This window comes from Silurus meridionalis, chromosome 2, assembly GCF_014805685.1.
Source record: "Silurus meridionalis isolate SWU-2019-XX chromosome 2, ASM1480568v1, whole genome shotgun sequence".
Classification (NCBI taxonomy): Eukaryota; Metazoa; Chordata; class Actinopteri; order Siluriformes; family Siluridae; genus Silurus; species Silurus meridionalis.
Window position 1 is genome coordinate 2,201,410 of NC_060885.1, and position 24,882 is coordinate 2,226,291.

Genomic DNA, 24,882 nt, shown 5'->3' on the forward strand with positions numbered 1-24,882 from the left:
ATGGGGTGATTGTGGAGGCCAGGTGACCTGATGAAGCACTTCTTGAACTAACAGCTCTTACAGATCCTACAGGTGTGTGTTTGGGGTCATTGTCCGGTTGAAAAGCAAATGATGGTCCCACTAAATGAAGATCAGATGGGATGGCATGTCACTGCAAAATGCTGTTGTAACAATGCATATTAATGGTGTCAATGTAAATATCTTACTTTATATAACACACAGACAGAAATGAGATCACCATCAGACACAACAAACAAACAAACAAACAAACAAACAAACAAACAAACAAACAAATATGTTTAACTTCTAAAATATTGCACATCTGGCATTCAAAATATAAAAAAATTACATTCATATTATTTTGGTCGTTTCCTTCAAATAAAAAAAAATATTTGGTATATCGGTTAGTGCATCGCTGCAGTCCGGTCAGTAGGGGGAGTCACGGACACGTTTTCACGCGCTCTTCCTCCTCCTCCTCCTCCTCCTCCCGGTGTCTCGCTCGAGCCTCTCTCCGAAGCGCAGGAGCCGTACCGGAGGGAGCGCCTGGAACCCGGAGAGAGGAGAGGAAAGGAGAGGAGAGGAAAGAGGAGAGGAGAGAGGGAGGAAAGGGAGGTGAAGGACCAGCTCGTCCAGTTCTACGAGAGGAACCATTGGTGCGCTTTGCGCTGATAATTAATATATATATTCTATAATTTTTGTATATTATATGCATATATATATTTTTTGGGGCAAAGGCTCCGGTGCGCGAGCCCCCGTGAGAAAGGGGGAGATGGAGGGAGAAGGGCGCGTGCCGGTGCATTTCATAAGAGGCGAGAAGATAAACGGGTGAATTGTGCGTGCGCGAGACGATGTAGGGGGTGAGTTATTGGATTCCAAGCCGGTAATGACTGACCTGTTTGTTTCTTCTCCAGTGCGTGTTCATTTTTATCATCATTATTATATCATTATAATTATTACCGGATATTTGCCGATGCTGCGCTTCGTGACGATGTGAAGCTCGGTGGTGGACCTGCATGGCTTCACCGTGTGTTGGTGTGTTGCATGCGCACTGAGGCTGCAGTGTGGAGAGTGTAGCCTTCATGGCCTGCCTGTGAGTGAGGAGCTGAGCGACAAGGTGGAGATGGAGAAGTTCCTGCAGATTGCACCTCACTCCCTGGCCATCGTGCTGAGCCGTGTGAGCTCGGATGACTCTCCAGCGGTCACAGAGAAGCTCCAGCACCATCACACCGGATATGAGATCTTTGCTGACTTCAAAGCCGAGAACATGCAGCACTTCTGGAACAAGAAAGTGACGGACGCCATAGCTGAGACCTTCTTTCTGGGATGGATAGACGAGCACGTCCTGCTCATCCAGGGCAAGGAGGACCATTTGGAAGTGCTCAGGGAAGGATGGACACGCAGGGCCCTCAAACCTCCACGAGGCTTTGAAATCAAGTGCATAGGTAAGTCTTTGATTGGTTTTCTCTTTTGGTTTGGTTTCGTATGTTCTCCACATCTTCCACCTTAGTCTTAGCTTCCACCTTCTCAGACCTTCTGAAATCACACTAAAGCCATTTCCAACTCAGATGGAGTTTACACAAGGTTCATGAAGCACTGAACGTGTCTGGGTTCCAAACTGGTTTTTGCTATAAAACAGTTCTTTGTTCGTGAGAAATTTGTGATGAAGATCAAATCCACCTGTAGGAGGACAGCAAACTAATGGAACATCTACAGATACGCTAAAGTCACGGAGGAACGGAAACGTAATATGCTAAAAGGCACACAAATCACAAGTCTTTATTTTTTACGCGAGCTGATTTACAGATAACGTGGAATGATGATGTCAGCAAAACGTATTAATTCCCTTTAATCACAAATCTCTCAGAAGAGAATCTTCTCACATTGAGAACACACAGTTATCAAAGTTCAGCCTTGAGGTTCTTCTCCTTCTGCTTTAGTCTCGAGTTTGAGGCTAGCGAAGCAACAGGTAGCCATGTGCCAAATCAGACCAGAGTAGACTTTATTAGAGCAGATTAGATCAGATTAGACAATATCAGAGCCGATCAGATTAAACAAGACCATATGAAAACACATAAAATCAGACCAGATTAGACCATATCAGAGCAGATACAACCAGAGCACACCTGACAAGATCAGATTAGACAAGAGAAGACCAGATCAGATCAGAAAAATAACTGATCAGATGATGAGTCTAGGCCATGTTAGAACAGACAACATCAGACCAGACCAGAATAGATCATTTCAAAGCTGAAAACATAAAATCAGACCAGACTAGGCCATATCAGAAAAGATTAGAGCAGATTAGACCATCTCAAAAGCAGATCAGACCAGACTAGACCATCTCAGAGCTGGTAACATCAAGTCACACCAGACTAGAAGAGACTTGTTGAAGAGAAAGCAGGTCGCGTGTGTGTGTGTGTGTGTGTGTGTGTGTGAGATTCCTGTCACTTGTGGAAAACTTTTAAACTCCTGCCATGTTTCTTGCTCACACACATCTGACTGTAGCTCAGTTCCTCATTAACACACCCCTCAGGAGGAGAGAATGGATTTATATGGTGGTCAGGGTCGTGATGTTACGGAGACGTTACAGATGAAGCTGGAGTGAGATGAGCTGGAGATGTGAAATCTCATGCTGTATTATAGTTGTGCACCTCGTTGTTCTGAACCTGAGAACTTCCACTACACGGAATGTGCAGAGTCAATAATCATTAACTCTGTGTTTGTTTTTTGGGGGAAGTTTAAATGGGTTTAATTTTCAGTGTGTGTTTGTGTACAGTTTGGAATGGACTGAAAACAGACTGATTTATTCTCACAGGGTTTCAGGATTTATTCAGTGTTCACTCGTCCAGTATCAGGTCTTTAATCCTGCTCAACAAATCGCATTGTTTCAGGGGAGAAACCGGTAGAATAGGAGTTTCATGAGTGATAAGGAGTGTATACTGTACACACGTGCACACACACACACACATGCACACATGCGCACACGCGCACACACTCACGCACACACACATGTGCGCACACACATGCACACACACGCACACATGCGAGCGCACACACACACACACACACACACACACACACACACACACAAATTTCTTATGCCACATTTATTTTTATCTTTATTGTTTAATGTTGAATATTTGCCTGTAGTTTGCTGTAGCCTCACTTAAGCACACACACACACACACACACACACACACACACACATGTGCACACACACACACACACGCGCACACATGCGAGCGCACACACACACACACACACACACACACACACACACACACACACACACACACACAAATTTCTTATGCCACATTGTTACTTTTTTCCCTCATTTCTTTTTATCTTTATTGTTTAATGTTGAATATTTGCCTGTAGTTTGCTGTAGTTTGTTGTAGTTTGCTGTAGTTTGCCTGTAGCCTCACTTAAGCATTTCATTGTACAAAACGGTCACCGACATCTGTACATATGACCAATAAAACTTGAAACTTGAAACTTACTAATGCTTAGAAGTTGCATCTGAGAGTATGGGCTCTATATTTCTTTTCGAACATTGGAATGTGAAAACTTCACCCCTGACCTGTGGAGGTTTGTGATGTCACTGACTGTTGCTTCAGGGTTTTTTCTTCATAGCTCTCCAAATGAATCTTTCATCAGCTATTGTTGATTTGATTAACTGATCTGTTCCATGTCTGGTCATTAGAACACCTGTGGTACCTTCTTTATTTTTAGGAGATTCCAAATAGTTTTATTGGCTACATTCAGATAGTTGATACTCACTTACAGCTAAACATTAACACTGCAAGTTCTGCGATTTAAGGACAGAAGATGGATGTGTGTGTGTTTGTGTGTATGTGTGTGTTGGGTACAATCCCCCATATTGGAAAAGGCCAATTGAAAGCCAATATATATATATTTGGTGAGTGAAAGGTTTTCGAGTAAATAGAAGTAATAAACACTTGTAGTTGTCTTTCTTGCAATAAACTACATAAAGCTGTTGACCCCTTGAGAGCTTCTTACGTTGGTTTAAGATCTGCTTATTGACTCGTGCAGCGGTTCTGGTTAATTTGTTTCTTTCCTTAGCTTTAAAATAGATTGATTTTCTCCCATAGACAGCTCTCTGGTCTTCATGTTGGTTTATGCGTTTTAACAGCTAATGCAGTCTTTACAGGTGAAAACTAGACTGAAACTAGGAGACATTCAGAGATGTTCAATGGAATCTTAAGCAAGGCTCTTCATGGGATATATAAAGGACAAATGTCTCAAATCTGTGATGTGTGTGGCATATAAAGGCTTCTTCTTGTATGAGTGTGTTTATAGGTGAAAATGTGAACACTATAGCAAACCTCCAGATAACATCCACATTAAATATTAGCAGCATTAACTATCTATAGGTAATGTGGAGTAAAGGTCAGCTAGCAGGCTGCATGAACGTTGGAAAAGTGTGTGTGTGTTGGAGGTCATCCTTAGGTTAGGGAATTTGTTAAATCATTACTCAGGCACTTTAATCTGTAAAGGTAACACAGATCTGCAGCTTTTTTCTCATGAGTCGTCAGTTTTTATGGCAGTGTTGGACCTTAATCAAACCAATCAGTGTGAGCTATAGAATTAAAATGCACTGTAAACACGTAGTTGTGATCCATCATGGTGGTTCATCAGGAACACCTGCATCTGATGAGGTTCTTAAAGAAAGCTACAGACTTCATTATACTTGTGAATACAACAAGGAAACAAGATGGCCGCCACATGTATCTTTCAGTTGTTTAGGTGTAAATAGTAGGGTCAGTATTGCATCAGGTTACACAATAAACAAACGAACTACACTGCAAAACAAACAATGTAAATATATTAAATAAATGCATTATTTATGAAGCTACAGACTGGAAACATGTGAAGTGATCTATCAGTACGATAATTACACCCAGTAAGATTTCCTGAAAAAAGAAAACATATCTAGGCTTTGGAAAAGAACTAAATGTCTTAAACTGAGCATTAAGTCACTTATTCCAAGCAGTCGATTTAGTCGAATTAACTTGAAACTAGCTTGTTAATAAATTTTATTTAACAGTGTGCTTTCCTAATTTGTGTGAAAAGATTAAAACCAGAGGAGAAGAGAATTTCTCTTAAGAATCATTAATATATATTAAAATGAGACAAAACATTTAACCTGAAAATAAGTTTAATATTAAAATCAAGATCACACACATGCGTATTGTCAACAATTATTTATTTAAATTAACACTAAGAAAAAAAAGACAAATAATATTAAAACAATTATTACAATCTTACACAATCTGCTCTTAAAATAAGATCGATATGATTTTTATAGCTAGAAATAAGATTGTAAGCTTTGACTAGATGGGGATTTTTTGCAGTGTAACATTGAGTAAAAAGATGTGTGTTTCTTGCTTAAACGCCACACCATGACCCAACCCCCCCAAACTTCCCTACAACCACCTACAAAAAAATTAACCAATAACAATCTGCACAGGTCTCCTCAGTTCTCCCACTGGACACCCCTCAAGGCTGAGCTGACCTCAAGCAACCCCGGCCCCTCCTTTCCGAGTGTATGAGTGTTTCCCATCTGCCCATTCCTAAATCCAGCACTGTCTGTTAGAGTCAGATGCTGCATGCAGGCTCCTACAGGTGGACTCGTCCAGACTCGTTTTCAGATGCTACCAGTGTTTAATTTGTAATTTGATTATGCAAGGTGAAGGGGAAAATAATGTAAACATATAAACATCTAGAATATATAATTCATTTAATTTTGTATAATAATTAAAAGATATATGCATAAATTAAATATACAAACATTGAAAACCAGCATTTGAACGTAGTAAAGCCGCAGTAAATGACGTATGAAAACAGATAAGTTACTGTTGTAGTAGAGAAATGCTATAAAAAGAGAATGAAATGGAGAAATGCAACAAGCTAAAAGACTTGATTAAAAAAATAAAAAAATATGCATCAGTGTATAAATGCATAATCATTTTATAAAAAACACAACAGTGACTATAAATGTGATCAGTTACTGCTGCTGTATTCAACGATGTTATTCAACTGCTTTTAGATTTAGTGTTTGTTCGCACCGTCTTAAAGTCTCTAGTGTTACTCAACTCAGTGCACTCTTAGTGTCGGTCCCAATCTCGAATAAATGTGGAGGTTTGTGTTATGAAGGACATCCAGCGTAAAACATGTGCCAAATTAAATATACGGATCACGAATCAGAAATTCATAGCGGAGCGGTCGAGGCCCGGGTTACCAACAACCACCACAGGTATCATTAACAACAGGGTACTGGTGTAAATTGTGCTACTGTTGGCTGAAGGAGGAGAAGGAGAGGAGGAAGACGTCTACAGAGACAGCAGGGAAAGGAGAAGTGGAGGAGAGTAGAGGTTCAGGTTGGTACTTTAAATGTTGGTACTATGACTGGTAAAGGGAGAGAGGGAGCTGATATGATGGAGAGGAGAAAGGTAGAGATGTTGTGTATTCAGGAGACCAAGTGGAAAGGGAGTAAGAGCAGGAACATTGGAGGTGTTTAAACTGTTCTATCATGGTGTGGATGGAAAGAGAAATGGTGTAGGGGTGATTCTGAAGGAAGAGTACAGTAAGAGTGTAGTGGAGGTGAAGAGAGTTTCTAAAAGGGTGATGAACGTGAAGCTGGAAGTTGAAGGGGTGATGATAAATGTCATCAGTGTTTCTGCTCCACAAGTGGGTTGTGAGATGGAGGAGAAGGAAACATTCTGAAATGAGTTAGATGAAGTGGTAGAAGGTGAACCTAGGAATGAAAGATTGGTGATTAGAGCAGATTTCAGTGGGACTATGTTCTATGTAGGAGATGCAACCTGAAGGAGATTGGAGACTGTAAGGTGTTGGCAGGGGACAGTGTAGCTAGACAGCATTGGATGGTGGTCTGTAGGACGATTTTGGAGGTGAAGAAGAAGAGTAGGAGGAGGATAGTGAGGACTGAAAAAGGCAAAGGAAAAGGCATATGAGGAGCTGTAGGAGAAGTTGGACAATAAGGAAGGAGAAAAGGATTTGTAGCGATTGCTCACCGTGCTGATGTTCCACCTTTATCCGTGACACCAGCGTGTTTTCTTTTCACATGCTAATGCATCACTGTGGTACTTCAATCCTACACAAACTCCGCTTTGCAATTCTGTAGGGTTACAGTGTTCTTTATTGCTTTTAATATAAAATGCTCCCATGTCTTGGATGACTTGAACCTCAAACGTTTTCCTGCTGCCAGTTGACCCTGTACTCTTGTACTCTCTCAGGCTAAACCGTAACTTGAGCAGCCCAACTAATCGACACAATTTTCTTGGTTCTCCTCACAAAGGGGGGTTGCCACACATGCTGGACACCATCTGAGCCAATCAAGTTTGTCTCAGTCTCATCAGACCGCAGGACACGGTTCCAGTAAACCATGCTCTTGAACAGGTTCTCCAGCAAACTTTTTGAGGGTTTTCTTGTGAGCAGCTTCAGAAGAGGCTTCTTCTGGGACAATGGCCTGCAAACTGACTTGTTGCAGTGTGTGTACGGTCTGAGCACTGACGAGTGGACCTTCTGCAACCTTTAAAGCAGTGCTGTAGCACTCATGCGTCTGTTAAATAAAGCAGTTTTTGCACCTGACGCACAGCACAAGGACTCGACTTCTCTGATAGACCCTTGTGAGGTCTGTTCCGAGTGGACCCCATCTTGAAAAACCTCTGTATGACCTTAAACACTGTTCTTGAACACTGTTCATCATCACACATCAGCATCTTTATGGAGAGCAACAATTCTAATACTCACATCCTCAGAGATTCTTTACCACGAGGTCCATGTTGAACATCTAGTGGTCAGTATGAGAGAATCGACTCAAAACACCAGATTGTAACTGCTCTAATACAAGATACACAAAAGCATTCAAGCTGTCAAGCAGCAAAAACATGAACATGATGAATAGAACATGTGGATTTGCAGGTTTACACCCCGTACAGCTGTTATCACTGAGGGTTGACTCACTTTAGTTGGCAGTTATTAAGACAATAATGTGTGTATGTTGTTATTTTTAGAGCACAGTAAATCAGTAATGATACACAAACTGCACATTGACTCCTTTAAATATATAAAAGTTTCATTTCTATAGTTTTGTCCCTTGAGAAGATACTGAAATGGCTGCTGAAATGTGAGGGGTGCACTTACTTTTGGGAGACACTGTATATTTGTATATTTGAATATATTGATATTAGATTTGTTTATATACATTGCTTTTTGCACTTTTTGTTAGATACTAACTGCATTTCACTGGCAACAATTTTTCACAACAAAGTTGAATCTAATCTAATCTAATCTAATCTAATCATGTTTGAAACTAAGTGAATAATGACACAGTCACAGTCTGTCATCTCAATATTTTAATTGTAAATGTTGGTCTCAGTGATGAAACTGAACTTTTCTGCACGTTTTCCTTTTGAGATATTTAATCGGATCTAATCCGGCGTTTGAAGAGTAAAGTGTGAGATACTCAGGCACGCTAACACACAGCATGTGGATCTTCTGAAGCGAACAGATTTATGTGCTGTAAACTTAGCTTCTTGCCTGAGCTCTTTTTTTTCATCACAATAGCTTAGAATCTGGACAGGTATTTAATTATGCCTTTAGAAGTGCAGGAAATAGGAGCTGTGGTGCTGGAGGAGGAGGAGGAGGAGGTGGTGCTGGTTGTGGTGGTGGAGCAGGATGGATGTATGGATGGATGGATGGATGGTTTTCTCAGAATATGCAGGTGAGAAGGTTTCACATTTCCACAGAGGTCACAGTCTAGGAATTCTGCGTGTTTCCTGAACAAGGCTCACACACAGGTATGTTACAAAATAAGGAAGGAAGGAGGATTTGACACTTTACACACACACACACACACACACACACACACACACACACACACACACACACTTAATTCAGGATTCATTAAATAATTCTTCGCTTTAGAAAAAATTATACACCATATGAGGTTGTCGAAGACGCACAGTGCTGTAGGATTTATTTGGAAGCGGCATGACATTTTCCCGTCACTTGAACTAGGAGACCCAAAACCTGTTCCACCATGAAATGCCTCTGCGCATCCAGCCAGCTCCATGAAAATCTGCTTAACATGGGGATGTTGGAGTGGAAGATCTCCTGATATAGAGCTCCAGCCCTATTAAACACTTTTGGTCTCCTCACCTCACCTACATCAGTACTGACTTTACTAACACTCTTGTAGGTGAATGAATCTCCACAAAATCTAGTGGAACATCTTCCCAGAACAGTGCAGCTTAATATAACAGCAATGGAGACTACATATGGAATGTTCATATGCTCAGGTGTCCACAAACGTCTGCCCACACAGTGTACTGTAACTATCATTTGCTCAGACATTAGAGTGTAAGTGTGATGTGATTTTCAGCAAATGCTTTTTAAAAAGTGTTTCATATACTGTGTGTGTGTGTGTGTGTGTGTGTGTGTGTGTGATAAAAGAATGGCCTTACACACTGTGTGTTTCAGTGTTCAGTGTGTTTTTGCATTACACAATGAGACGTGTGACTTCGCACTGTTTTGCGATGCCGAGTGTGTTTCCGTTTAAACCAGAGGAGGAAGGAAGGAGTAAGGAGCAGCAGGAAAAGGAACCAATGCTACAGCTCACGCACACACACACACACACACACGCACACGCACACACACACGCATGCACACACGCACTCACACACACACACACACACATAAATGCACACACATACATACACAAATGCACACACAAAAATGAACACTAACAATTACTGTGGCTTATCAATAGCAGGAAAGGGAGGAGAAGACAGAGAGAGAATAGAGGGAAACATGCACAGCAATAACAAATCAACCATAGTGAGGGAGGGGGGAGTGAAGGAGTGAGTGAGGGAGAAAAGGAGTGAATGAGAGAGTGAGTAAATGAGGGAGTGAATAATTAAATGAGAGTAAATGAGTGAGGGAGTGGATGAGTGAGGGAGTGGATGAGTGAGGGAGTGGATGAGTAAATGAAAGAGGGAGTGAATGGGTAAGGAAGTGAATGAGTAAATGAGTAAGGGGGTGAATGAGTAAATGAGTAAGAGAGTGAATGAGTGAGGAAGTGAATGAGTAAATGAGTGAGGGAGTAAATGAGTGAGGGAGTGAATGAGTAAATGAGTGAGGGAGTGAATGGGTAAGGAAGTGAATGAGTAAATGAGTGAGGGAGTGAATGAGTAAATGAGTGAGGAGTGAATGGGTAAGGAAGTGAATGAGTAAATGAGTGAGGGAGTGAATGGGTAAATGAGTGAGGAGTGAATGAGTGAGGAAGTGAATGAGTAAATGAGTGAGGGAGTGAATGGGTAAATGAGTGAGGGAGTGAATGGGTAAATGAGTGAGGAGTGAATGAGTGAGGAAGTGAATGAGTAAATGAGTGAGGAGTGAATGGGTAAATGAGTGAGGGTAAATGAGTGAGGGAGTGAATGAGTAAATGAGTGAGGGAGTGAATGGGTAAGTGAATGAGTAAATGAGTGAGGGAGTGAATGAGTAAATGAGTGAGGGAGTGAATGGGTAAGGAAGTGAATGAGTAAATGAGTGAGGAGTGAATGGGTAAATGAGTGAGGAGTGAATGAGTGAGGAAGTGAATGAGTAAATGAGTGAGGGAGTGAATGGGTAAATGAGTGAGGGAGTGAATGGGTAAATGAGTGAGGGAGTGAATGAGTGAGGAAGTGAATGAGTAAATGAGTGAGGGAGTGAATGGGTAAATGAGTGAGGGAGTGAATGAGTGAGGAAGTGAATGAGTAAATGAGTGAGGGAGTGAATGGGTAAGGAAGTGAATGAGTAAATGAGTGAGGGAATGAATGAGTAAATGAGTGAGGAGTGAATGAGTGAGTGAATGAGTAAATGAGTGAGGAGTGAATGAGTGAGGGAGTGAATGAGTGAGGGAGTGAATGAGTAAATGAGTAAGGGGGATTAGTGAGGGAGTGAATGAGTAAATGAGTAAATGAGTGAGGAAGTGAATGAGTAAATGACTGAGGAGTGAATGAGTAAATGAGTAAATGAGTTAGGAAGTGAATGAGTAAATGAGTGAGGGAGTGAATGAGTTAGGGAATAAATAAATGAGGAGTGAATGAGTGAGGGAGTGAATGAGTGAGGAGTGAATGAGTGAGTGAATGAGTGAGGGAGTGAATGAGTGAGGAGTGAATGAGCAAATGAGAGGGAGTAAATGAGTGAGGAGTGAATGGGTAAATGAGTGAGGGAGTAAATGAGTGAGGAGTAAATGAGTGAATGAGTGAGGAGTGAATGAGTGAGGAGTAAATGAGTGAGGAGTAAATGAGTGAGGAAGTGAATGAGTAAATGACTGAGGGAGTAAATGAGTGAGGAAGTGAATGAGTAAATGACTGAGGGAGTGAATGAGTAAATGAGTAAATGAGTGAGGGAGTGAATGAGTTAGGGAATAAATAAATGAGGGAGTGAATGAGTGAGGGAGTGAATGAGTGAGGGAGTAAATGAGTGAATGAGTGAGGGAGTGAATGAGCAAATGAGAGGGAGTGAATGAGTGAGGGAGTGAATGAGCAAATGAGAGGGAGTAAATGAGTGAATGAGTGAGGGAGTGAATGAGTGAGGGAGTGAATGAGTGAGGGAGTGAATGAGTGAGGGAGTGAATGAGTGAGGGAGATTATTTAATATTCTTGTATGTAGATTATGCTACTGGGGTTGCCAGATGTTTGTATTAGAAGCATTTAATATTGTTATAATAATAATAGTGTAATTTGTTTATCTTTGCTATGAAATGAAACACATTCTAACACTAAAACAAGATAAAATATAAATCTAAAGACTAATATGATGAGAAACGGGAACACGGAAAGGGTTGAAATAAACTGGAACTTGGTGTAATGTGGAATCTGGATCTGCCCCCTGCTGGTGTGGAGGTGAACCACATGCTCCGTGTCACTGCACATGGGGTCACATACAGCAGGGCAGGTTTTTATTGTGTGATTGTGTTTATAAGGATGTGAGACTCGTTTCTCCACCAGCATTCCAGCTCAGATAGAAAAAATCCATCTGTCTGGAAGAAATCCAACTATCACACAAACATCTGTGAAATCTGAAGAGACTTGAGTCTGTGTGTTTCTCTCTCACACTCACACTCACACACACACACCTCTTTCTCCTTAGCTGCAAGCTGGTGAGCTCATCGGCTGTTGCCATCACGTTGCCATGGTTACGACTGCTGTTGCAGCTTAGAGAGAAGATGGCTGTGTGTGTGTTCAAGTTCAAGTTTCTTTCTATTGCACTTTTCACAACAGACTTTGTCTCAAAGCAGCTTTACAGAATTTAATAGTTAAAGTGATTGATGTGTGTTTATCCCTAATGATGAAGACTGGGGCGACTGTGGTGAAGGAAAAACTCTGAGAAAGAAACTTTGAGAGGAACCAGACTCAAAAGGGGAACCCATCCTCATTTGGGTGACATCAAGAGTGTGATTATAGTCTTTACACACTACAGAACACTGGAGAGTGAGAACTAACATGAGCACTGGAGTGTGTGATTATGAGTGATGATCTTTCTACAGTCTTATACAGTCAGATGAAGTTGTGGAACCAGGAGCTACTGAGCAACTCATAAAATAGCTCAACATTTGAGATCATTACAGATCCAACACCAGCTTCTCCATGCCAGAGCCTTTAAACACTCAAAGAGCTCCAATGTCCAAACTCCACATGAAGTGGAATTCAAATGGCACTGGTACGTCTCTAGATGGTTCGGGATGTTTGCGAGTTCAGCATCTATTTCTTTAAAGCTCCACAATCTTCATGAGGTGGGAGGTGACTGGAGCTGGAGCAACCTCAGGAAGCCTCGGGATGGGGAGAGAAAGAGAAGCAGTGGAGAGAAATTAGCGTAGCTGCTGTTCATGATATTAACAGCACAAGTTGATAATGTGATGTGATCAGATGTTCTGGAGCACAAGGTTATGATGTGATGTGTGTTATGTGTAGAACTCGCTAAAAACATACGTCTTTAATCTGCACTTAAACTGGGAGAGTGTGTCTGAACTCCGAACACTGTCAGGAAGACTATTCCAGAGTTTAGGAGCTAAATGTGAGAATGTTCTACCACCTTTAGTGGACTTTGCTATTCTAGGAACTACTAGAAGCCCAGAGTTTTGAGATCTCAGGGAGCGTGACGGATTGTAGCGTGTTAGAAGACTGGAGAGATACTTGGAGATAAAACATTTAGTGTTTTGTATGTAAGAAGCAGTAAATTGTAGTGGATTTGAATCTTAACAGGAAGCCAGTGTAGGGATGAGAAGATTGGGGTTATATGGTGATATTTTCTCCACCTTGTGAGAACTCTGACTGCTGCATTCTGAACTAACTGAAGCTTGTTTATTAATGATGCAGGACATCCACCTAGTAATGCATTACAATAGGTCAGTCTGGAGGTCATGAACGCATGGACGAGCTTCTCTGCATCAGATATAGACAACATGTTTCTTATCTTAGAAATATTTCTAAGGTGAAAGAAGGCTGTTTTTGTAACTTGGTTAATATGATTTTTAAAAGACAAGTTGGTGTGTATAATAACTCCCAGGTCTTTTACTGTTGAACTAGTGGTTACAGAACATCCGTCTAAATGCAGGTTGAAATTCTGGAGCTTCTGTATACTGGTTTTTGGGCTGATGAGCAAAATCTCTGTCTTATCAGAATTTAATAATAGTAAGCTCTGAGTCATCCAATCTCTTAATTCATTAATACACTCAGTTATCCGAGCCAATTGAGCTGTTTCACGTGTGTGTGTGTGTGTGTGTGTGTGTGTGTGTGTGTGTGTGTGTGTGTGTGTGTGTGTGTGTGTGTGTGTGCGCGTGTGTTTTACTTCTCTTTTGTATGAATGAACAGAGTGAGCTTTCCCCTCCCTTAATGTTTACCTGTCTCACTTTCTTTTTCTCTGTCTCACTATCATTTTCCCTGTCTACATGTCTCACTCTTTTATTTTTTATTATTTTTTATGTAGCTGTTTCCTTCCTGTCTCATGTTCTCACATTTTCTCTCTTCCTGTTTCACTCCTTTCTATATCCCTTTCTATTTTTGCTGTCTTCCTATCTATATATCTGTCTGTCTGTCTGTCTTTCTCTCTGTCCACCTGTATCAGTTTTATTCTTTCTTTCTCTCTCTGTCTGTCTTGTTTTGTGTCTCTATTTCTCTGTCTGTTTCTTTCTCTGTCTGACTCTCTGTTTACCTTTCTCTTTCTTTCTCTGTCTTTTGCTGTCTGTCCTTGTCTTCCTGTTGGTCTGTTTTGCGTTGTCTCGTTCTCTTTATGTCCCTGTGTGTATGTCCATTTGTCTGTTTTGTCTGGTTTTGTTTCTCTCTGTCTGCATTGTGCCATATTAGAGTTTACTAGACAGACAGACAGACAGACAGACAGACAGACAGACAGACAGATAGATAGATAAAACAACAAGCACCATCAGAAATTTAAAAAAGGCCCAAAACTGCAGTTTTTAAGTCCCCTTTATTATATATAATAATTATTATAGCACCCCCTGCAGTGGGGTTTATAATGTGGTCCCCTTGCTGTAGTGCACTATTCAGTGTGTCTTAGTGCTCTAACAGAGGAAACACAGTGTAGTGAACTTACTGCATGTGGTGTAACTCTGTACGCTACTTTGTGTGTTTCATGAGAATAAATGTTAATAAATGGGTGAATATCGTGTATATTTGAGACGAATTCAGAGCTGTAGTAGACGCTCTCGGCCACCAGGTGGCAGTGCAGCGCTGAGAATGAACACCGTAGCGTTGCAGCGCCACAAATTAAACTCATTTCATTCCCACTTGGTCTGAATAGTTGTCAGGTCAAATACTGTTAGATGACGTCAATACAAAAGACACTAGAAAGATGTAGGTGAGATGAGGAGGTTCCTGGGGTGCAGTCAGTGTTCACATTTACCCCAAAGGTGTTCAAGGATTGGTGCTCTATAGCAGGAGATCTTGCACATCCAACCCATGTAAAGCAGATCATGGAGCTGGCTTTGTGCACATGGGCACTGTGATGATGGTACAGGTTTGGGTCTCCTAATTCATGTGAAGGGAAAATTTAATGCTACAACATCAAAAGACGTCTGATACAATTGTGCGTCTCCAATATTGTGGTAACAGTTGGTGCAGAAACACACATGACTGGAAAACGTCCACAAGAATACAATAATGTTATTGATCAGTATAACCTTAGAGTCAGAAAACTTGTACAGACTGAAATCCCTTCAGGACAGAAGGAATAAATAAAAAATGTAATAATGGAAAATTATACAAAATATAATAAAAAAAGGCACATTTGTGGGTTAATGTGTTTAATAATGCTGATCCAGACAGGTTTCTAAAAGCCCATGACTTTCATGAAATTCAAACAAAACTCCTGCGTCCTGCTGCGAGGCTGAAGTTTTTTTTATCATATAACATATAATTCAGAAACACTTGATGATTAATGGCTCAACAGTGTGTGAAGTCGGTCAGAAGAAACCAGAGAGAGTTGATAAAGCATTTTCTTGTATATGGATGCTGGATTGGACAGTGACTGCATTTCAGTGCTTCACAGATGCAGCACACTTCTGAATCCCAGCAGCATTTCTTTTTTTTTTGTTTTACTTTTTTTTCCTTAACAATTTTCTTCCATGGGTTGGAGGAGGGTGACGACTAAGACATTGTTGGATCTGCTGTTAATGCTCCATCACAGGGTGGCGTAACACGCTCAGATGAAAGCGCTATCTACACTCTTCCACATACATGAGTTTTCAGATGCCTGTGATTGGCTGGTGTCACTGTGATTGACTGGGGTTATTGAGGTGATCAGCTGATGGAGACTCGAGTGTAACACTGTGAATAGCCATTGCAGGCATGAGCCACTGTCATAAACTCTCTTAATTACAGTCCAAATCCATTGTCATGCTTCTGGAGGTGTAATTAATTGGAGACTGAATTAATAAATAAATACATAAATAAATATCTAGACATACATCTAATCAGACAATGACAGTTAAGGGTTGGGAAAGGGGTGTGTGATCATTTAGTTTAGTTCTGGTGCAAAGTGCAATTCTTCCTCTTTAATAGAACACAGAGCTTCCACACAGCCTCAAACATCTTCAGATCTCCCATAAACTTAGAAAAATTCAAATCAACCAAAATATCTGGAGAAGATCCTGAAAGTCTGGAGAAGATCCTGATTGTGTCATAGTCAGCATTTTGTGTTATTTTGTTTTCCTGCTCAGGTATGTGGCCATTTTCTCCTGCCAAAAATAAAATGAATGAGTTGGCACATGAACCTGTTTCTCCTGACGTACTTAAAACCAAGAATAAAACACTGAAGAGTAAAATCACATTAAAGGAACTTAAAATACGTTTGAAAAGCACAAACAGTGACTGTAGTCTGGAGCAGTGAGTCAAATTGTGAAAAACAATTTCTCTCTGTGAACAGACCGTCCTGTAGAACATCAGGGTTTAAAATACTAATAAAAGAGTTCACAGAGATGATGCAGTTTAAAATCCTCCACTGGAGGTTGGCAGCTTTTTTGGTTAACGGTGGTTTGTACAGTGTCTCCACTCTGGTTTAATATCATCACTAAAACCAAAAACATTTCTCCACTGGGGGTCCACCCTCCCACTCAGTTTATTCTTATTTAAAACCTTAACACAGGCCCTGTAGAGCAGCTTCCCAAACGCTGTCCCAAAGTCTATCTCCCCTTCACCCCTGCACTCCAGGAGGGGGCCTTCATACCCGTTGAGGTCAGGAGCGATGTCCAGCTGGGGAAAGGGTTCCTCCTCTGCAGGACTGCTTTCACCAATTTTGTAGTCCTTCAGCTGAACACACTCTTCTGCTGTTGGTGTGGACCTCCAGTGGTGTAGGAGCTGGTTAGTGATGCACAGGGACCAGAGTCCAATACGTGCTGCCAGGTCCTCCCCTCGTGACAGGTCTGTCCCTGCAATGTTCACCATCTCCCAGAGTGTGATGATCTTTGAGGAGATCAGAGCTCTGGACAGTGTGGGGGTGGTCGCACCGGAGATGTCCAGACGACTCTCGTACACCAGATGTCCAGTCCCAGTCCTCCCACCATTTGCAAACATCCATTGGTTGCTATTCTCCATACCAGGTTTCTGGGCCTGGTTAGGAGTCTTTGGATAAACTGGATGAACCAGCCCCTGCTCCCCTTCCCCCTTGGGCAGATAGAGGACAGTCTGAGGAATCCAGTGCAGACCATCCTAAAACAAGTCCACAAGCAGATAAAATCTCAAAGTCTTTTATTAAATTAAAACATCTACCTCAGTCTGGGACCCACCGTTACAGCCAAGTCGTCTGCATATGCTGACAGGTAAAGTGAAGCACTAGCGTGTGTGATATTAAAACCTGAAAGATGACTTCTTAGATTAATTAAAAGAGGTTAATTAGCTAGAGTGTACAACATTCCTGACAATGAACAGCCCTGCCTGATCCCTCTGTACACTCTAAAAGGGGCACATAAACCAGCGTTGACATTCAGTATACTCTTAATTTCACTGTACAACACCCTGATCATGGCTATGAAACCAGGGTTGAACCCAAAGCTTTTCAGCACCTTCCACAAGTATTCATGCTCAACCCGGTCAAAAGCCTTTTCCTGGTTTAGGAGAATTAGACCAGTCTTTAAGCGCGTTAGCCTGGAGACGTCCAAAATGTCATTAATTAAGTACTTTATCAAAAATCTACATTCCTGGCACACAGTACGTCTGGTCATGGTGAATGATCTCCATCACCTTCGTCAATCTCGATGCTAATGCTTTTGATAGCAGTTTGCAGTAGTGACACTGGGCGCCAGTTCTTCAGGTGGGTCAGGTCTCCCTTTTTCGGCAGCAAGGACAGTATAGCTCTCCTGCAGCTCGATAGTAGATGACCTTTCATCACAATGTCCCTTAGAACCTCCAGCAGAACATCCAGCATGTCCTGCCCTATTACTGCCCAGAATGCCTTGAAAAACTCCACAGGGTGACCATCTATACTGGGCGCCCGCCCATTCTCCATGCTTTGTCACATCCCACCACTGCTGTAGGGAGTTAAAAGCTGCCTTCTCTAGTTTAAAAAACTTTTTTTCGGCTTCTCCCATTAGGGGTCGCCACAGCGGATCATCCGCATGTTTGATTTGGCACATGTTTTTACGCTGGATGCCCTTCCTAACGCAACCCTCTCTATTTATCCGGGCTTGGGACCGGCACTAAAAGTGGCTGGGGTTGGTTCCCTGACCGGGGATCGAACGCAGCGGTGAGAGCGCCCCATCCTAACCACTAGACCACCAGGGACCCTACCTTCTCTAGTTTAAAACAATTCCATAAAAAAATGAAAGACTCTCTAAAATTAGCATCTTCTAAAAGTGCAGTGTTAAAACACCAGTAGGCGCTCTTGGGTTTAATATTCTTTTTACTGATGGTACATTGGACCATGCAGTGTTCTGAGATGCCTACTGAAAATATAAAACACTTTATAAAATAAGTCAGTTCATGCTCAAAACCATAGAATGGATCTACTCTTGCCAGGGAGAGCGTGTTGTCTATGCTGTGGGCCCATGTATACTGTCTCTGTTTTTTATTTAAATTTTTTCGTATGTCACAGAGATTTTGGGTCTCCACCAACTCCCACAGATGCTTACGGGAAGCTGGATGAGGTTCTGCATTATTTCTGTTTGTATTTTCTGCTGTACAATTAAAATCACCCCAAAATTAAAAACCCTGCAGTGCTCAGTTAAAAATAACATTGTTAGGTTTGTGTAAAAAACTAATTCTCTCCACTGCACTGGTGGGAGCGTACACACAGATAAAAACTAAAACCTAATTTTTATAAAAAGCGCTAATTTTTAAAAGCTTCCAGATTCAAACTTTTTCTGCAAAGCAAGTGAACACCACCACTTAGTGACGTGTGGCGATTTAAAATTGCCAACCCTCCCCACTCCTTCACCCATTTAGCATTATTTCTGGTATCACTGTCAGTTTCCTGCAGCATAACATTAACATGTTTCTGATTTATAAGGTCATATAGTTTTGCTCGCTTCTAGTTGCATTCCTGGCAACAGCTCTGCACCCCTGTGCCTGCCTCCGTTAGTGCAGGCTGCTCCAGAATCCACGGAGACTTTATCGGTTTCGCACAGGTTCTCCCAGTCCGGTTTGGCCAAGCAGGGCTTCTCCCGGTCCGGCTCGGCCAAGCAGGGCTTCTCCCGGTCCGGCTCGGCCAAGCAGGGCTTCTCCCGGTCCGGTTCGGCCAAGCAGGGCTTCTCCGGGTCCGGTTTGGCCAAGCAGGGCTTCTCTCGGGTGGTTTTGTCATTAGTGGACCTCTGGGCTGCAGTCTGAGCTTGGGGCTCATGCTCCCTGGGCCCTGGTACAGCAGCAGTTGTGGGGCTTTCAGCAGCAGGGCGAGTTGTAGCCGCAGGGGGAACGACTCCAGCAGGTTCATCTGCTTCCTGACCCGGTCGTTTGGAAACAGCTTGGTCACTTTGTCTTTCAGGACAGGTGTGGACAAGATCCTTATCTGACTACATTTACAACATTTAATTTCAGCATCAGTGGATGCAAAGATGTTAAGGTTGTCAAGACCTTTATTAAGAACCATAAAAACATCCTCCTTAAAGACCCCGAGTACTTAACCAGTTGGTACTTACAGCCGAGGGGGATTTTCTACATGGGGGAGACGGGTCGCCTGTACCGAGACAGCTCTTTAATTATTGGCTCATCACTTAGAAAGGGAGGGACATTAGACAACATGACCTTTTTAGCAGGAGAACTGATAGGAGAAACCAGTATAAATTCAGTACTTACAGCCAACAGCTAACACACACTCCTCTACACATACACAACACCTACTCACCGTGTCCCTACAGCTAACACACACTCCTCTACACACACACACCACCCGCTCACTGTGTCCCAACAGCTAACACACACACCAACCGCTCACCGTGTTCCAACAGCTAACACACACCTCTACACACACACACACCACCCGCTCACCGTGTCCCAACAGCCAACACACACTCCTCTACCCACAAACCACCCGCTCACCGTGTCCGAACAGCTAACAAACACACTCCTCTACACTCTTACACACACACACACACACCACCCGCTCACCGTGTCCCAACAGCTAACACACACTCCTCTACACACACACCCCACCCGCACACTGTGTCCCAACAGCTAACACACACTCCTCCACACTCACACACACCACCCGCTCACCGTGTCCGAACAGCTAACAAACACTCCTCTACACACACACACACACACACAAACACACACACACCACCCACACACGTGTCCCAACAGCTAACACACTCCTCCACACACACACCACCCGCTCACCATGTCCCAACAGCTTACACACTCCTCTACACTCTTACACTCACACACACACACACACACACACACACACACACACACACACACACACACGTGTCCCAACAGCTAACACACCTCTACACTCTTACACACACACACCCACACACCACCGCACACTGTGTCCCAACAGCTTACACACACTTCTCTACAATCACACACACAACCCTCCGCAAACTGTGTTCCAACGGCTAACACACACACACACACACACACACACACACACACACACACACACACACACGCACACCATGTCCCATTGGCTAAAACACACTTCCCTACACACACACCACCCACACACCGTGTCCCAACTGTTAACACACACTCTGCTACATACACACACACACACACACCACCGCACACCATGTCCCAACGGCTAACACTCACTCTTCCACACACACACACACACACACACACACACACACACACACACACACACACACACACACAACCCCTGCAAACTGTGTCCCAACTGTTAACACATACTCCTTCACACACACACACACTCCTTTACACAATCACACACACACACACACACACACACACCATGTCCAAACCACTAACGCACTCCTCTACACTCACACACACACACACACACACACACACACACACACACAATGTCCCAATGGCTAACACACTCCTCTACACACACAAACCACCCGCACACTGTGTCCCAACTGTTAACACACACTCCTTTACACATACACACACCGCCCACACTCCATGTCCAAACCACTAACGCACTCCTCTACACTCTCTCACACACACACACACACAATGTCCCAACCACTAACGCACTCCTCTACACTCACACACACACGCACCACCTGCACATGAGTGTGTGATGGAGTGATATAGTTAAAGTGTGAGAGAGTGATAAAGAACGCTAGATAAAACTAGAGAGTGATCGAGTCATAAAGAAAGAGTGATAGAGAAAGTAAGAGGGTGAAAGCAATAGTGATAGAAAGTGTGAGAAGGTGATAGTGAGAGAGAGTGAGAGAGTGATAGAGGGAGTATGGGGTTAATAAAATCCCGTTTCAGATTCCATCAGCAATTTTCCTCCAGTCGTTTCTGAATAAGTTGTTTCGCTTAAGTGATATTTTCATATTTTTTCTTATAATTTTTTTTCTTGTTTGCCACACAAGCTCTCCATCTCTTCATCTCCTCCTTCCCTCTCTCTCTCTCTCTCTCTCTCTCTCTCTCTCTCTCTCTCTCTGTCAGACATGTGCACTCACACTTGATCGCTCGGTCTCCCGCTCTCCCCCTCCCTCGTTCCCCATCCTCACACGCACGCACGCACGCACACACACACACACATACACACACACACACACACACACACACACACACACACCCCATCAGCGGAAGGTGCTGGCAGTAGCAGCAAAGGAAGAAGGGATGCAGGCGTGTGAATGAGTGAGTGTCCTCCTTCAGCGTGGATTTACTGAACAAAAGAGGAGCAGCGTCTCTCTTTCTATTTCTTTCAGCCTCCATCTTTTTTTCTCCTTTTATCCGTCTCTCATCCATCGGCTCGCTGCCACTGCTGCTGCTGCTGCTGGTGGTCTTGTTGTTTTTCGAGGCTAGAGGAGGACGGCGGAGGACGGCGGATGAGTGCCCCAGCCTTCTGTTTCCTGCTTCACGTTTTTTCGAGGTTGCCTCCTCCTCAAGGGTTGCACTCGGTTTTTTTTGCGTTCTCTCGTTCCCAGCGGAGGCCTTTTGTCTCTGTGTGGCGTTGAACGAAGCTATTGTTGGACACGCAGGCCTCGCGCTCTCTCTCTCTCTCTCTCTCTCTCTCTCCCTCTCTCCGCAGTATCCTTCCCTCCCTTCTTCCATCCCTCCTTCCCTCCCTCCCTCTAAATCCAAGGCTTGAATCCGGTATCCTTCTCTCCATCGTTCTTAATGTACGTTCTGCAGAGTGGGTATCCCGATGTGTGGCTTCGGGTCATTCGGATTGGCTCAAGCCGAGCCTGTGTGTCGTTCCTAGCGTGTGTGTGTGTGTTTGGGTGTGTGTGTGTGTGTGCCCGAGTGTGTGTGTGAAGAAACCATGCATCTAGTCTGATGCTAGGACCGGGGTGCCCCATTCCAATGTGGGAGGACTAAAGCATCACATCTGCACCCCCCCCTTTCCTCCCTACCCCTTAACCCCTTTTACCCCCTTTCTGCCCCGTTCCCATCCCCGTCCTCCTCCGACGCAAAGATGAAGAAAACGCGCAACCTGCGGCGGGCATGGCCCGGTCCGGACGGACCCGATCTGGGCTCCGAACGCGACAAGGACTACCGGCTCCACAAGCACTTCCCCCCCTCTTTGCCCCCTCTCGCGCCCTACATCGCTCAAGGTGGGTGCAACTTATATCAGCCTAGCGTCCTAAATACCCCAAAATACACATTCATTGTTCAGCTAGTGAAAAATCTATATTAAGATATAGTTCGGGTTTATTTGTCACACACACACATACATTCTTAGCCTGCTAGCATCCTCATAGCATCAAGCTCTAGTGTCTGGGCCTGGTTCCCGTTTTTCTTCATTGGAGCTTGTGTGTGTGTGTGTGTATGTGTGTGTGTGTGTGTGTGGTTGTTGTTCATGCCTTTCCCCGAGCGATATTGAGGTCTTGAGATAAGATAACGAGAGACAGGGAATTAAAAAACAGGAAGCTGATAAGCCCTTATCCACCATTTTGGTCCTCGGTTTTGGGAATTACATCACCGAGGACGTGGAGGAAAATTCACGCCGCCAGATTGTGTGCTCTCTCGCCTCAGCTGCTTTTCATAGCCGAGACGAAAATGAGAGTGGTGAGAGAATGAGGGAGAGAATGAGAGAGCGTGAGAAAAAAAGAGAGAGAGAATGAGAGAGAATGTGGGATAGGTAGCTAGTGCGAGAGGAGAGAAAGGGGAAGGAAAAATAGAGTGGAAAGGGATCCAGCGTCTGTTTTTTTCCCTCCATTTTGGCGACGGTTACGTCGTCCTGGTGTGTGTGTTAGCGCAGGACAGCAGCGCTCGTGGTGCACTGACGAAACCCGTGTCAAACGTCACTTCGGTCCGAAAGAGAGAAGGAGGAATAAAGAGAGAGAAAGAGATGAGGAAACGAAGTGTCTGAGTCGTGTCTGTTTTCTCTTCATCTCACTGAAACACACTGTAAATTTTTGTTATCAAAACGTGTGTGTGTGTGTGTGTGTGTGTGTGTGTTTAGCATGTGACGGTGTGTAATTGTATCTGTGTGAATGTGCTGCCAGCAGAGAAGGGAGGGTGAGGAGAGTTAGCCTAGCTGACGTCGTTAGCTTCCAGGCTAACCCTCTTGCGCACTCGATGCTAGCATGCTAGACACAAAGTCGCTATTATAGCGCATTTGATTGTGAAGTACCGTCGTTTAGTTTTTTTCCTCAGCCTCGTATCGACGAGATTAAATTAAGCGAGAGGAGTTTTTTTGGCTTAGCTTTGGTGTCTAAAATTCAAAAATGTATTTGCAACCTTCTTTTTTCCCATAAAAAGAAACCCATGATCTGTTTGTTATTGTTTGTGCGTTTGCATTGTTTCGTTCGAAGAGGTGTGTGTTAGCGCCGACGACATACGCTTTCATTCGATAAATCTTGAGGTCATTTTTTTGTTGTGTATTTTCCTAACCGAAAATTTTCTGCGTCACGCTTCCTTTGTAGCAAGTCGAATCGCAGTGTTCAACAAACGAACGAATAAAAAAACTAATATTACACATATTTATTTATCACTTAATGTCACATATTACCTCATGAATTAAAGAGTGTGCTAATCACAAACTAGCATTACTGTAAATAGGGTAATACGTGAATTAGCATTAAACCGTGTGTGCTACTTTCTGTATTTGTTGTTTTCTACCATCCTAGCTTGTCCATGTTTTATAAATGTAGTTCATGAGGTAATATTTCAGTACATTTTGTGACTAAAAACGTCTTGCATTTCTATTCTTTTGTATCAATTAGCATGCTATGAAACCAATAAATAATATAAAATGAATATTAGACTTATGTTTTAATTTGTACTTTAGAGATTTTCCTTTCAGTCTAAATATTAAAAAGTATACACAAATATTACCTCAGGAACTTTCAGTACCTGGCTACTTACAAACTAGCATTGAATAACTAACAGATGAGCTAACAAATTAACGTTATTTATAGCCATTATTGTTTTTATAAGTTCATTGGTATCTAGTTGCGTTGGTTGTCAAAACACAAGAAAACGTCTTTAAACAAGCTTTAAATATATAAATATCCTGTATTAAATCTGTAATGAATTGATGAATTGTGTTAGCGCTTCTCTAAAGTGCTAATTTATTTTATTTCGTTTTTGTGTTTTGTATATTTTTTTGTCTAATGACCAAAAATCAGATTAAAACATTTTGAGGACACACACATACATGTATAAGTCAAATTAGCTTTTGATTTGGCTGGTATATTAACCTGTTTATTTCAGTGCTAGATCATTGCTTATCCTATTTATAATAATGCTA

The 24,882-nt window shown here is 42.7% G+C and overlaps 1 protein-coding gene across 2 annotated transcripts in view; it reads left to right on the plus strand.

Annotated features, from left to right (window-relative positions):
• Positions 1-522: 522 nt before the first annotated feature.
• The window catches only part of stox2a (storkhead box 2a), a 73,725-nt gene continuing 49,365 nt past the window's right edge, over positions 523-24,882 (plus strand). Inside the window, exon 1 of one of the 2 annotated variants that reach the window (XM_046836486.1) lies at positions 523-1,442. In XM_046836486.1, coding sequence (XP_046692442.1) covers positions 1,121-1,442 — 322 coding nt within the window. In that variant the 5' untranslated portion in view covers positions 523-1,120. Of the gene's footprint in view, positions 1,443-21,703; positions 22,742-24,882 lie in introns of those variants that run through there. The other variant, XM_046836496.1, reaches the window with a different exon arrangement.